Source organism: Cricetulus griseus, assembly GCF_003668045.3.
Source record: "Cricetulus griseus strain 17A/GY chromosome 1 unlocalized genomic scaffold, alternate assembly CriGri-PICRH-1.0 chr1_1, whole genome shotgun sequence".
Lineage (NCBI taxonomy): Eukaryota > Metazoa > Chordata > Mammalia > Rodentia > Cricetidae > Cricetulus > Cricetulus griseus.
The window spans coordinates 229,606,642-229,621,482 of NW_023276807.1; the positions used below are offsets into that span (position 1 = coordinate 229,606,642).

At 43.9% G+C, this 14,841-nt stretch overlaps 1 protein-coding gene across 1 annotated transcript in view; it reads left to right on the forward strand.

Moving 5' to 3' along the window:
• The window catches only part of Lcp1 (lymphocyte cytosolic protein 1), a 55,484-nt gene extending 41,602 nt beyond the window's left edge, over positions 1-13,882 (forward strand). The window contains exons 14-16 of the mRNA XM_027390131.2: positions 5,927-6,050; positions 8,650-8,774; positions 12,289-13,882. Coding sequence (XP_027245932.1) covers positions 5,927-6,050; positions 8,650-8,774; positions 12,289-12,421 — 382 coding nt within the window. The 3' untranslated portion in view covers positions 12,422-13,882. The remainder of the gene's footprint in view (positions 1-5,926; positions 6,051-8,649; positions 8,775-12,288) is intronic.
• The last annotated feature ends 959 nt before the right edge of the window (positions 13,883-14,841 follow it).

Consider the following 14,841-nt stretch of genomic DNA (forward strand, 5'->3'; position numbering starts at 1 on the left):
CAAGAGCAGATCAGAAAGAGTGGCAGCAGGGCACATGAGTGAGAGTACTCAAAGGGGCCTCCTGGGGGGGGGCACAGGAGGAAGAGTGTGCTTACTAGGGGCATAGTTTGAGTAGTTCTCTATTTTAATTGACAGGTTTAACTTACATAAGGTGCTTGTTTGTTTGTTACTGCACATGCCAGGCCCCTTCCCTTCTGCTTCTTATTTTAATCATATGCATTGCCAGTTACAGATAGGCATAAGAAGGCAAATAGGAGAGCCTCCCAAGACGTTCACTGGAGGATAGTTATTGCAGGTATACCCAGATCCAATCTAGGCACAGTGTCTTACCCAGACATAAGGGGGTATGAATAAAGGGTTCATCTGTTTTCAACCATCAAAAGAAGAGGAAACCTATCCATTGTTCAGAGATGAGTGTACACTCAGCTCAGTACAGGTGGGGTCCTGGATGGATCACTAACAGACTGCTAGCCACATTATTTGGGGAAGACTGTGTGTGTGTGTGTGTGTGTGTGTGTGTGTGTGTAATACGCACAGGTAAGGGTCTCAGACTGCCAAGTGCATTATTAGGAGAGGGCTGTGTTCATGGCCCAGACCAAGCTGTACTCCAGGTTGCTAAATTATTCTCCATGCTTACCTGCTTCAGAAGTGTCAGTCACATGTGGCCTTTCTATAGGGCTGGTGTGTAGACCAGGAAAGGCCTTTCTGCAGCTGCCGCTGACCTCACCCAGATGACCAGTGACAGTTCTCACAAATGTTTATTATGTAAGATTTCCACATACAAGCAAGTGGACAGAGAAGCACATTACCGCTGAAGGAGGAGAAATGACTGGTGATTATGTAAACAGTACCAGAAGGAATTTGGTTTTGCTTTGTTTTGCTTCCTTTTTTCCCTCAGCCTGCCACATAGTAACAGATCTATTCAATTTGCATCTAGTTCTAGGTAGAATTTATTTCACTTGGATTGCCCAGATATGCTAATTTGGCCATTTATCAGGACAACAAATGGCATGTCATTTTCCCTCCAAGAACAAATGAGGGTTGTATGCTTAAGCCTTCCTTTTCCCCCTTCAGCAGCATGGAAATCATTCTAAGATTGGACAGCTGGCAAATAAGGTATAAATTAGGGGACAAAAGCTAAAAACCAGTAAACTGCCAGCAGATGGCAATGATAGAGTGAGGCATGAGAACAGACACTAAGGAGAGCATTCTCTGCAGTCACACAGGCTGTGGACAGTGACTCTGGACTAGGTCCTCAACACACAGAACACCAAGCTTTGTCCCTCTTATCAAATGCTGAATAAATGAGTGTTGAGCATGGGAAGGCAGGAGAGCAAGCATGGCCTCTCATCTCCACACCATATCTGTCCTCTTTGTTGAGTGAGGAACTGGTTAGACCTGGAGCTCACATTGCTTTCATCTGGACAAAAGGCTTTTCAGCCCAGTGTGTTTTGCAAGTACCAGCCATATTAAGATCTTGTCAGCAACATTATAGCTAAAATCACAGTCACCCCAAACTTGTGTGATATTAAGGGGTAATGACCTCCAAAGGGGAAAATCTAGGTAGGCATGGATCATTATTTGGTTTTATTTTTAAAAAAATGTGTGTGCATTTGTGTGTGTGTGTGTGTGTGTGTGTGTGTGTGTGTGTGTGTGTGTGTGTGTTGGTGTTGAGTATGTAGACCTGATGCTCATACCTGTGGAATCCAGAAGAGGGCATTGAATCCCTTGTACCTTGAAAGTACAGTGGTTGTAAGCCTCCTCGTGTGGGTGCTGAAATCCAAACCCAGATCCTCTGTGGAAGCTGTGTGGGCTCTCATCCATGGGGCTGTCTGTCTCTCTGGCCCCTTGCTTCACATTTTGATTCTGTCTCTGGATGAGCAATTGCTGATTGCACTGCCTGCTTGAGATTACATCCCAAGTCTAGCCTTTCTTCCCTTTGACTTTCTCACTAACAAATCAGTGTCTGGTTCCATTCAGCTTCTGTAGCCTACTGGGGGTGCATGAGACTGCTTTCTACTCACCAGAACTCTATGCCACCATGAAGGGTTGTTCTTAAAACAACCTATGCCAGAAGCCACCTCAAAATTGCCCCATGACCCTGTGAGGAGGGTCTCTGTTCATTGGTGGGTTTTATTTTAAAAGACAGGCCTTTGTGTAGAGGTTGGCTTCTCCTCTGTAGTTCCCAAGGTCAAGGGAATGGAGGCACACTGAGCTTCTGCAGAGCCGGACTTCTGGCAAGGGGAGATGCACACCTGGAATGAAGGGACCTCTTGGAAGGTTGTGTTTAGCTTGTTCCATCAGCTTATATGCAGGAAAGACTTAATGAGGTAATTACTGACCACCATTCCTTACTGCAATGGTCACTGGCAGAAATTCTTAAACATTGTCTTAATGCAAATAGTGCATATACTAGCTGACAGAAAATAAGAGGCCCATTTCGCTGTAACATAAAATCTTTATGAACCTACAAAAGGCAGGATCTTTTTCAAGCTAGGAGTATTTTTTAAACCCACCTTATACTTAATCCTGGGTGCTCATTATATCCTAGCAATTTGGTCCCATTTTTCCAGTCCAAACTAAATATATCATTCCTCTCCTTGCTTTCATTCCACATAGTTTACCCACCAATCTATACTTTCATTTACTGGAGGCTCAGCATGTACTAGGGTCCCTGCTTATTCCTTGAAAACATTATTGTCTTAATTAGGGTTTCTATTGCTGTGAACAGACACCATGACCATAGCAACTCTTTTTTCTTGTTTTTTTGAGACAGGGTTTCTCTGAGTAGTAGCCCTGGCTGTTCTGGAACTTGATCTGTAGACCAGGCTGGCCTTGAACTCACAGAGACCTACCTGCCTCTGGCTCCCATGTGCTGGGATTAAAGCGTGCACCACCACCATCCAGCTCCATGGCAACTCTCATAATGAAACATTTAACTGGGCCTGGCTTACAGTTCAGAGGTTTAGTCCATTATCATCATTGTGAGAAGCATGGTGGCATCTAAGTCTACATGGTGCTGGAGAGCAGCAAGAATTCTTCATCTGGATCAGCAGGCAACAGGAAGAGCATGGCACTGGGCCTGGCTTGGGCTTCTGAAAACCCAGAGCCCACCCCCAATGACATACTTCCTTCAACAAGGCCACACCTTCCAATGTAGACCTCCTTGTGAGCCTATGGGGGCAATTTTCATTCAAACCACCACAATTATAATGAACAGACGTGGACTGTCTCCATGGTAACATGGTGGTATCATCTCCATCAAAAATTCAAAGAAAAAGGCTTAAATTGGGTGTGATAATTAATGTACAGCATGGCTTGGGGAAGGGATGCTTGAGCTTAAAGGGGTTTAAAGGATCAGAAATACATGGGAAGCAAAGGACATCTAAGCCGGCAAGCATAGGTGACTCCCTAAAGCAAGAGGATGGAAGGTGTGGGTTAGAGTGGCACCAATGAGATGATTCTGTTCAGTCGAAGAGTGTGTGTGTGTGTGTGTGTGTGTGTGTGTGTGTGTGTGATTGGGGGGAGTGCAGAGCTGATCTGGGAGAGGAATGGAAGGCACCACTGGGGGATCTAACTGCCAATTCAGTGAATGTGATTTTTTTTAAACAAAGAAAACTTCAGATGGGGCTGGGACATGTTGGCTCATTGGGTAAAGTGTCCTCTATGCAGTCATGGGGACCTGAGTTTGGATCCCCATCACCTTTATAAAAGTTGAGCACTGGTGGGACTGAGGCAGGTGGATCCTTGGAGCTCAATGGCTAGTCTAGCTAGATACGTAGACTCCCAGTTCAGTAGCTGACTGAGGCAGACACTTCATGTCAACCTTTGGTCTTCATGAGCATGTAACTGAATACACACACACACACATACACACACACACACACACACACACACACACACACACACACACACACACACACACACACACACACTCCTATTAAAAATAAAATAGAAGCTGGAGAGATGGCTCAGCACTTAAACAGTACTTGCTCTTCTTGCAGAGGACCCAGGTTCGGTTCTCTGTACCCACAGGTGGCTCACAATCATCCTCCAATTCCAGGGTCCTCGACTCCCTCTTTTGACCTCTACAGGCACTAGGTACACATGTGGTGCACATACATACTTATAGTCAAACATTCATACACATAAAATAAATCTAAATTTGTTTTAATTCAAAAAGATTTTAAATGATAAAAGCTTCGAAGTCCAGTTCTCCCTTTTTCAGCGACAGAAGCTGTTTTAGCCCAGAGCAACCTAGGCATCACTCTAATTCCAGGGCTTAAACTTGAAATCTCTGTGGACATTTGTGTGAGTGTCGTGCTTTGTGTAACCAGAGCAAGATGGAGGACAGATTAAGTCCGAGGCACCAGAGGGGATGGTGCCCTCATTCAGGCAGGCCCCCTGAGGTGAGAGTCAGTCACCAGATTCCTTGGTTTCAATTTGAGAAGATGGGGTAATATGACCCACTCCTGCTCACTTGATCCATGATGTCAGCAAGCCTGCCTGTGGCTCACCTGCCTGGCTCTCCTCCAGTTCAGGAGGAAACAGGTTGCCTATTCCTTGCCAGAGAATTTAAGGGCTGGATAGATCGTATAACAAATGTTCTCCCTGTAAAAAAAAAACACCAAATGCTAAAGCCACCATATACTGAGGGATTCTGACCCTCAGTCTGAGGCCATCTGTCTTACTGTATTCCCAATGACTTACCAGTATTTTCCCTTTATTCTGTTCACCGATGTAACTTTCCAAACATTTAAAATTTAAAAACATTAGTTGTTACATTTTGGGAGGTAGTGTGGGTTGGGTGGCTGATGTGTGTTTGTGGGTATTGTATGTGTACATACCACAGCTCCAGTGTGGAAGACAGAGGGCAACTCTGGGAGGTTGGTTCTCTCCTTCCTCCTCTACATGAATTCTGGAGATCTGACTCTTGTTCTCTGGTCTATGTGGCAATCACTTTTATCTGCTAAGCAATCTCACTTGCCCTTGCTCCTTAATTTGTGTGGTCTCTTTAAGAACAACATTGAAGGTTACAGGAGCCCTTTGCTCATTCTCCTTCTCAGGCATCTCTGTTCTCCTGCTTGCCCTTCTTTCCCAGAGCAATGGCAACAGGTACAAGAAAGCATTTGCTTCGTAGTTTACTATAAAAGCTGTAATGCTTAGGTGTTAAATTAGTCTAGGGTGATTCTATTTAATTATGCATCTCCCTCTCTCTCTCTCTCTCTCTCTCTCTCTCTCTCTCTCTCTCTCTCTCTCTGTGTGTGTGGTGTGTGTGTGTGTGTGTGTGTGTGTTGTGTGTGCATGTGTGTATGTTACAAAGCTTCTGCTGTCATAGGTTTCCATAGGACTGTTTTCAAAGGGTCTTTATCTTTAATTATCCTTGGTCATATCCCCCATCTATTTTGACCTCCCATCACCCTTCCCATTAAACCCTTCCTGTGCCATCATTCCTTGTTTAACACTTAATAGCACTGTGTTCTCTCTGCCTTCACTTGAAATCATCCTGACAGCCCATTACTAATTCCCTGACCTCTGTGGGTGTTCCACATGGAACACACATTATCTGAAGATTCAAGACTAGTATCCACAAATGATAGAAAATGTATGTTTGTCTTTCTTAGCCTAGGTTACCTCACTCAGAATGACTGCTCTCATTTATCCTGGAATTTCATAACTCATTTTTCCTAACACTCAAATGACACTCCATTGTATAAATGTATCGTATTTTCATTACCCATTCATCAGTTGGTGGGTTTCTAGGCTGTTTCCAGTTCCTAGTTGTTATGAAGAGAGAGGCAATGAACTAGGATGAGCAGAAGGGATCAGTGTTGTTAAATACTCTCTTCCCTCTTCTGTGTGCAGACTTTCTTCCATGATGCATCTAGAAAGAAAAGATCATCTTAGCTACTTTTCTTTGATTCAGGTACACACTGATTATGATGGAAGACATTGGTGATGGGCAGAAGGTCAATGATGACATTATTGTCAACTGGGTGAATGAAACATTGAAGGATGCTCAGAAAAGCTCATCCATCTCTAGCTTCAAGGTAACATTGCCATCTTCGGTTCTCCCCTTGGTTTTCATGACATGTTAAGTGACCTTCAGTGCTAGAGAGTTGATGATCCCTTTGATTTTTCTTCAATGATCCATTTTTGTTTTCATGTTCATGGCCATTTCACTGACATACTTCTCATCACTTTTCCTTTAATGGTTAATTTTAAAAACCTATTTTTTAAGCATCTCATTTTAGGCTCTGTTCTTCAGAAGTGGTATAAAACACAGTAATATATTTCAGAGTTTTTTACATTATAATGGAGAAGCCAAAAATTATCTTGTGTGCTATTTTTTCGGAGGTGTACTTCATCCCAATTCTATTTTCATTGATAATATCATTATATATTATGAGATTTATTAAATTGAATGCCTGTTCGAAAGTCTTTCTCAAGGACCTGGACACTTGATCCATATTGCAATAATGCCCATGCATGGTAACTTCAGTGCTCTGACTTAAAGGTCAGGATTTGTGGGGAGGAACCCCTCATACCCTGCAGGAAAGAGGAGAGAAGTCAAAGTCTCTTCATGCCAGGACAGAGCTGGGTAGGGCAGTGGCAAGAGCTCTATCTGCTGTGAGCTCATCCTGGATGAGCTCCAGCCCACTTCAAGCCCTCCACTCTGCCTGGGTTGCTGAGCACAGGTAAGCATGGAGGCTAGAGACTGAAGGGAGCAGATCCTTCCCGAAAGAGATTTGGAAGGGCAGTGGGGAACTGTCAAAGACATCAAAGCTACTGCTACATTCTGAATTCCAGGGGCTCTTGACTCTGCGTTTGTCTTCACTGTTTTCATTATTTTGTAGGTAAGGAAACTAAAGCTTAGGAAATGTGTGGTGTCGTCGCAGGTGCTGTTCTCTAAGTGTGGGGGCGGGGTGGGGGGGACACCTTTCCCTGGGGCAGCATGGCCACGACTCCCTTAACCATATCGATGAGATGAACTGGCCAGTTGCAGGTGCTTCTCCTTGGGAAGCAGCTGCTGCCCCAGACACTAGTTCCATGGTGGTGTCCTGTGTGACTTTGTGGGGACAAGGTTTGATAAGCCATGCTGACCCTCACTCTTAGGAATGCTTAATGATTCTTATTCCATGAGTCATCGTGGTCTAATTTTCTCCGCCTCCTCACTAAGTCATTGCAGCACTGATTAAAAAGGGCCACATTGATGACTCGAAAGGAAAAATCAGACTAGCGAGTCCCTTTTCAGTGAGACTCTCCAACAATGAATGCAGCCCATTCATAATTAAGCATTTTGGAAATAAGCTCAGTCCCTTGTCATCTACTAGATGCCCACCATCCCTCACTCATTGTCAGCTCCACACCCAGGGCAGAATGCAGGGAGGGAGGTGGGACTTGGATCTCTCCGTTTCCCTTTAATGGTGTTTTGTCAACAAAAAATCCTGTGGAGGTGGCAATGGGTGCTAAAGGAAGAAATCTCAGTGCCAATCCATCTTTGTTTTTAGCCACATCAGTTCTGTTGCCAACCGAGAGAAAATACTAAAATAGACTCATTCGGTTCATGCAAATGGTTGTTGTTACCTATATAGGAAAATTGGGCGAGAGGACTGGCATCTCTTATGAGCCTTAGAATTTGACCTGACTCACACCATCCAAGCATGCACTGCTTGGACTTAGCATGTTTTTAGATGATGGCATGGACACACTCCTCTTGTCCACTGCCCAGACTCTGCATGCTTAGACAATGGGCACACTCCTCCTGCCCAGGACATGACTAAAGAAAGCACACATGCAGAGCTCTGTGCATGGGCATCTGAGAGGCATTCTCAACACTAGATGTGAACATCCAAACGTTTACAAATGTCCAGAATTGCAGATGCAAACCCTAGTGCTACCAATTCCTAGCAACTCACTTAACCCCAGGAATTCCCTCTTCTCTGTAAATGAAGATTAACTGTGGAATCTGAAGGCCTAGGTCAGCGGTACACATGTACTGACATGTGTGAGGCTCTGAGTTCAGACACCGGCACTGAACAAACTAACATAGATGAAGTGTGAATGTTAAATACCCCCCCACACAAAAATGACCACTCTGTAAGGTTATATATTTGCCAGCTGAATGTAGCCATCTCATAATGTCTATTTACTTCAAATTATAATGATTGTATACAATGCCATGTGTCTATTACAAAATAAACTTCAGAAGTTTAAGCTTTAAAAAAAATAAACTTCAGAAGTTTAAGCTTTAAAAAAAGGAAAACAAAAGAGTAGATGCCTATTCCTGAGGCTTGGGGTGACAAGACAAGGCTGGAAAAAGTGTGGAGATTACTGTCACTGTTTAATCACACTGTTGCTGGTGCTGTCTCCATGGAAACCTTGAGTTTTGCATGGTCTGCAGAGAAAGAGCATCTACTGCTAACAAGCCTACCTGTGCTCTCAGTCTACCTGTGCCCTTGCCTGCCTCCTGCCACTCACTTTAGGATTCTCCTCTTACACAAAGCAGGGTTTTTCTAACATTTTAGTATCTTCTTTGTATGTCTATTCTATATTTAAGAAAAAAGACCTACTCTCTTCCCTTGAGGCAGACAGAAGTAACTCTAGCATGTGTTGATAACCTCCCTGCTACCCTTTCTCTCTACTTAGGACCCGAAGATCAGTACCAGCCTCCCAGTTCTGGATCTCATTGATGCCATTCAACCTGGCTCCATAAACTATGACCTTATAAAGACAGAAAACCTGGATGAGGAAGAGAAACTCAACAATGCTAAGTATGTAAATTAACTTGGGGGATGGGAGAGAGGGATGCGGCTGTCAACTGGGTGGTTGTGGAATCTGATGTTGGTGCTCTCTGTAAATACTTTCTCTATGAGATATGATTTTTTCCTCTCAAGATTTATGAAAGGTCTCATCAATTTAGGTGTGGTACCATAGCTATTTAAGATTGCTTGAGTTAGAATGGAGCAAAACAAAGTCTAGAATATTCTCCTAAGTAATAAGCAAGGCTACAGTCTTATAAAACTGGTTTCTTAATCCTAATCTATAGATTTCAAGGTGAAAGTTTGATGTGGAAAGTCCAAATACGAGCACTTCACTCATGAATATCCACAGATGTGAGTAGGCAGTTCAGTGTCAGAAATGTCACCAGCAGAGTCACTGTGCTTTACTGTGTGTCCTGCCAAATGAACCCTCTATGATGGCAGCCAGAGGACTACAGTCTCCAAATCTGGCCCATTGTATGTATCGTTAAATAAAGATATATTGAACCACAGTCCATTCATTTACACAGGATCTTTTCTGCTCCAACAGCAGAGTTCAGAAGTTACAGCAGATCCTGCAAAACCAAAGTAGTTACTGTCTGGGCTTCACTTGATCTTAGCTAAAAGGTCAAGTCATGGCACTGTCTGGCCTCTTAGAAAAAGTGTACTAACTGTTGCTCTACAGAGGGACCTTTCTTAGATGAATTCAAGTTAACTCCCCAGGGATGCCATGATAAAGTACCACACTAGCTGGGTGGATTAAGGCAACAGAAACATATTCTTTCATAATCATAGAAGCTAAAAATCAAGCTGACATCAGAGCTGACTGATCCCAAGAGCTCTGAGGCAGACTCTCCCATGCTCTCTCCTGGCTTCAGCAATAGCCAGCAAACCTTTGGATTCATTGGCTGGTAAAGCATAATCCTAATTTCTGTGTCCACTCATTGTGTGTGTGACTTCATGAGGCTGCCTTCCCCTGTGTCTTCTCCCTTATGAGGCCACACAGGCCATGTTAGACTCATTGCAGCATGACCTTGTCTTGGGACATCTATAGCAACTGTATTTCCAAATAAGGTCACAGCCAAAGATTATGGGATTGAGGAATTCCCCATATCTTTCTGGGAGAAGGGACACATCAGAGTCCCTTCCAAATCTGGAATTCATAATACCAGTGCTTAAAATCCCAGCAGTGCCCTCTTCTCTGTGGTCAGCTTTGGAAATAGAGACCTGCGTTCCCCATATGATGATGCTCTGTACAGTCTACTGGGGAAAGAGTTAAGCTGTGGTTATATGGAGTGTGGTAGGATATACAAACGGAAGTCCAAGGCCAGGGACGGGGCAGGAAGGGGCTGTAGCTCTTTAAAGCAAATGATTTCTAAGCTAAGCTCATCTGCAAGGATAGGTAAGCTGGCAGGAAACAGGTGGAGGGGGAGGAAATTCTAGATAGAAGAACACCATGAAAACAGAAAGAAAACAAAACAAACAAAACAAACCAGAAACCAAAAACCCCACAAAGGCTTAAAACAAACCAGTCCTGGGCTCTGTGGTTCAGTTTAAAGGACTTGCCAAGGACACACAATTTTTCAGCTGCACAGGTAAGAGACAGAGTCGGGTGACTTCAGAGACCAGGCTCCTGTACATGGCCCTTCAAACACAAGATACAAATTCTTTAGAAATCACTCAGGGCTGGGGACAGAGCCAACAGCAGAACATCCTGAATATGCAAGAAGCCCAGGGTTGACCTCTAGCATTGAGAAACAAACAAAACAAACTAGCCTCTTGTTATAGAAAAGAGTTTACAGAGTTGGGGAATAGAGTGTCTGTCTGCCTTACAAGCAGATCTGGGCATGGTGGCCTGGGCTGTAATCTCCCTGCCAGAAAGGCAAAGACACAGCTTTGTCTTTGTCACTCTAGTCAACATGGTGAGTTCCAGGGCAGTGAGAGTCACTACCCAAAGAACTAAACTAAATAATAAAATAATGTGGACAGAGCCTGAGGAACAACAGCTAAAGCTGTCCTCTGGTTTACACACACACACACACACACACACACTCATACACACATGCAAACATACACACATGCAACACACACATACATACAACACACACAGACACACATTGGCACACACACGTATAACACACACAGACACACACACTCATACACACATGCAAACATACACACATACAACACACACACAGGCAACACTCACACAGACACACACACACATGCAACACACACACAGAGACACACATGCAGACACACACATACAACACACATACACACAGACACACACACTGTGAAATGAAAGAAAAAAGTCCACAAAAGGCTAAGAATGGCTATGTTTTTGAGACAAGGCTATGTCAGTGGTTTGGGTATTTTGTTTGTTTTTATTTTGCACTCACAGATTCTCTTGCAACTTTCCCTGTGAGTTTTTTGATGGAAGCATTCACTTTGCTTCTGGAATAATTAACATGGAGGAGGTTATTGAGAGGGGATCAAGGAGGAGGAATGGGTGGTGCTCTTAAGTTAATTTGGTCACTAAAGTAAGAAGTTCTTTTGGAGAGCAGGCGGTTGTGGTGAGGCCCCGGTGGGTGGGGCAGAAACTGAGGAGCAGCTACAGTAGGAGGGTACAACAAATGAGGGACAAAAGATCTGCCAGCCAGCAGTGTGGGCTCATTTCAAAATGACTACAGCTATCAGGGATTACCTAATCTATCAGAGCACCGAAGCTCTGTGTAGCTGGGATGATTCCATCTGAAAAACACAGAGCACAGAACCCTGACTATTTTAACAGCAGCACACTATAAATAAAACATCTGTATATGGAACACGAAACGATACAGCCAGGTATTATGTGTGACAAGATATTATACATGCAATTTTCTTGTTGTGTTTCTGTAGTTGAAATACAGTCCATGGAGTGTTTGTTCCTAGCAATTCTTACTTCATCCTTGAACTTTTTCTGCCACACTGTGTACCCCAAGAGGATATTCTTCATATGGGTCTTTAAAATGGCTGGAGGGAGCCTGGAGAGATGGCTTAATCGGGAAAGTGCCTGCCACCCAAACACAGGATCTGCGTGGGCATGCCCAGGACCCATGCTAGAAAACCCACATGTGGTCCTGCACACTATAGTGCCAGTGCTGGGGTGGAGGCCAGTCAGCCCAGCCAAATCAGAGAGCTGGCTCACTGAGGTTCAGTGAAAGACCCTATCTCAAAAAATAAGGTCAAGTGTGATAGAGAAAAACAGTGTAGACCTGTGACCTCTACACACATGAGCACATTTATAGATGCATATATACATTAAAAGGTAAAAGTTGGGAAGGCCTTCAAGGGCAAAACATGTTCCACAGTCATCTCTGTGACTAGAGAGCAGGACAGAGGCTTTTGTGGGAGCATGTTGAGCCAAGATTCATCTGCGCATGTGCGCAGAAGGGGGTGATCAGCCTCTGGCCTAAGTAGAGATGCTGTGCGCATGCTCCTAAAGGTCCAGCTGCTCAGGGTTCGTATTTGCTCTCCCTTCCAGGTATGCCATCTCCATGGCCCGAAAAATTGGTGCAAGAGTGTATGCCCTTCCTGAAGACCTGGTTGAAGTGAATCCCAAAATGGTCATGACGGTGTTTGCCTGCCTTATGGGGAGAGGAATGAAGAGGGTGTAAGGCCCAGGACAGCAAGCCAGAAGGTGACACAGTCAACCCTGAGAATCAGCACAGGGTGCTCCCACGATAAAAAGGACATACAAGCCATTCCAAAGCCCCGGAACCATGGAGACGTTATATGTGATTCCGGAAAGAGCATATTTGTTCGGCCAAGTAGCTTCTACTATCCTTAGCAATATGTGCATCACTCTTTTATTTTTTTCTTCAGAAGATCCACTCTTCTACAGATGTTTTCATTCTTTGAAATTCTGCCAGAAAAAAAAATTAAAAAGAAGTTCTTTCCAGACGCCCTCCCTGCTTTCGCTGGTAGTCAAAGAGAAAACTATGGTGTTCCTGTCACTTGATCTTTCAAGCCAGTTTTATCTAGCTGCTTTTTCCTTGTTCAGAATGAGGACCTGGACGGGATATCAAACTGCCTTAAATAAAGTCTGTCGCTAGAGGCCCACACTGGATGGTCACAGCCTCTCCTTGCATCCCCTCTCTCAGCCTGTGAGTTTGCTCCGGTCCCCTTTCTTGCCAAGTTTGTCTCTAAGCCACTGGAGCATCTGACCAGTCAATCAAGCTCCAGGCATCCCAAGAGTCCCTGGGAACCTGCAAAACTGAGGGGTGGGTCAAGGAAAGTGTGATAAAGAGTAAAACCACTCAGGGCAGGTATGGAGGGGACCATGAAGCAGCTACCTTTCTGGGCGCTGCATCTCCACACTTTTCTCCTTCCTTAGTGAATGTCTCTTATTGTGGTCTTGGCAAAATGTCTGGTGACATCCGGAAGCAATCCTGCTCAGCTTCGTTTGCTTTTAGACATCATATTTGATTGCTGCCAGGCCATATCACCAGTTCTTACTTTGTTGGTACTACAAAAGCTTTTCACCACCTTCAAGTTCCTAAGGGGTCGATATGTGCCAATAATATATGTCCCTTCCTCACCCAAATGCTTTCACAGGCACACATACATCTGTAGCTGGATGTCAAGAGTAGAATGATTACTAGGAACTGCCTGGGTTTCAAAATAAAACAAAAAGAACAATATGAATTTGAATAGATCCACTAGATAAGCAATTTCCATGAAAACTTACCAAAAGCTAAAAAACCACAGAGCATTGTGAACTAATGCTAAACTCCCTATGCATTAGTGAAAGACTTATTCCCAAGGTGTCTATCTTCCTTGGGGATAGCAGGGAGTGATGGAACCCATCATCTTCCAAAGCAGTGCAGATGCAGGCTCTTGACTTCATTCCTTGGCAGTGGTCTCAGGAAGCCAATAAATGACTCTTTCCAGCTCCCAACCAGTATCTCTGCTGAATCTGAATGCAAAGTGTTTGGTTGTGACCTTAGTCTGAACTCTATGTCTCCTCAAATGGTGTTTCCCCATCTGCCTCCATAAAGGAAGGGTGGTATTGCCTTAATGGAAAATGAAGACAAATCATGTTAACAATCTTTCCAAATAAAATGTTCTCAATTCTGGCTGTTTCTGGATATGTTAACAGTTGCTTGTCCCTCACAAGCCCAGAGTGCTTTTAATGTCTACGAGAAATGTTTAAGGGCTGAGAAAGGTATCTATACAAGAGATAGTCATTGTACTCAAGTGACTGGCAAAAACAGACACCACACAAAACTCTGAGTGTGTGCTGAGTGGTGTAATGATGAGAAATGTTTCGGCTGTAACCAGGGGATGCATTGCCATTAGTTACATGAAGGAAGTTGAAACAAGAATAATTCAAAACTCTTGGAACCAATCATGAAGCTTGGGCTTGGAGATTGGGGAGTGACTTCTAGGAAGAATTGAGAAAATGTGCTTTGAGTCAGTAACATCTGGGGCCTCCTCTCCCTCTGGGCTGGATCTCAATTTGGCAGGGAAATGTGAAGAGAGTCTGTAGTAGCCAGCTGCTTCTAGGCTGGACTGCTGAGACAACAGAAATTTGCCATCAATGTGACATGGTGTTACCTTGACCCATAGAAAAGCCACACTGCTTTACAGTGGCTAAGGAACTGATCTTTTGCATGTAAAATGTGTGCCCAGCCTTTCCCAGTGGCTTATGTAAAAGTGGCTCTTTCCTAGAATGGATATGTTTTCAGCTCCTGTGTGAGCATAGTATCTGTGTCCCATACACATGAAGAAGCTACTGATAGTATTGGTTGGGACCAGACTGCATCTATAGGTCTTATACATAAGTACAGAACAAGGACAGGATAGCATGCAAGATCTACCAAGAAGGGAGAACCATCATGATTGCAAGACAAGGTACTCAGTAGCTGAAAGGATTCATGATTTTCTAAATTTAGCTTTTTATGGTTATATTTCACTTGGGCAAGCCAAGTGAGGCATGAGGAATTAAAGTGCACCCAAAAATGTGCACTAGACAAAAGCCACTCTCTTCCCTACATAAACTGCACCTAAAGACCTGTAGTAAGCAGCAGCCACT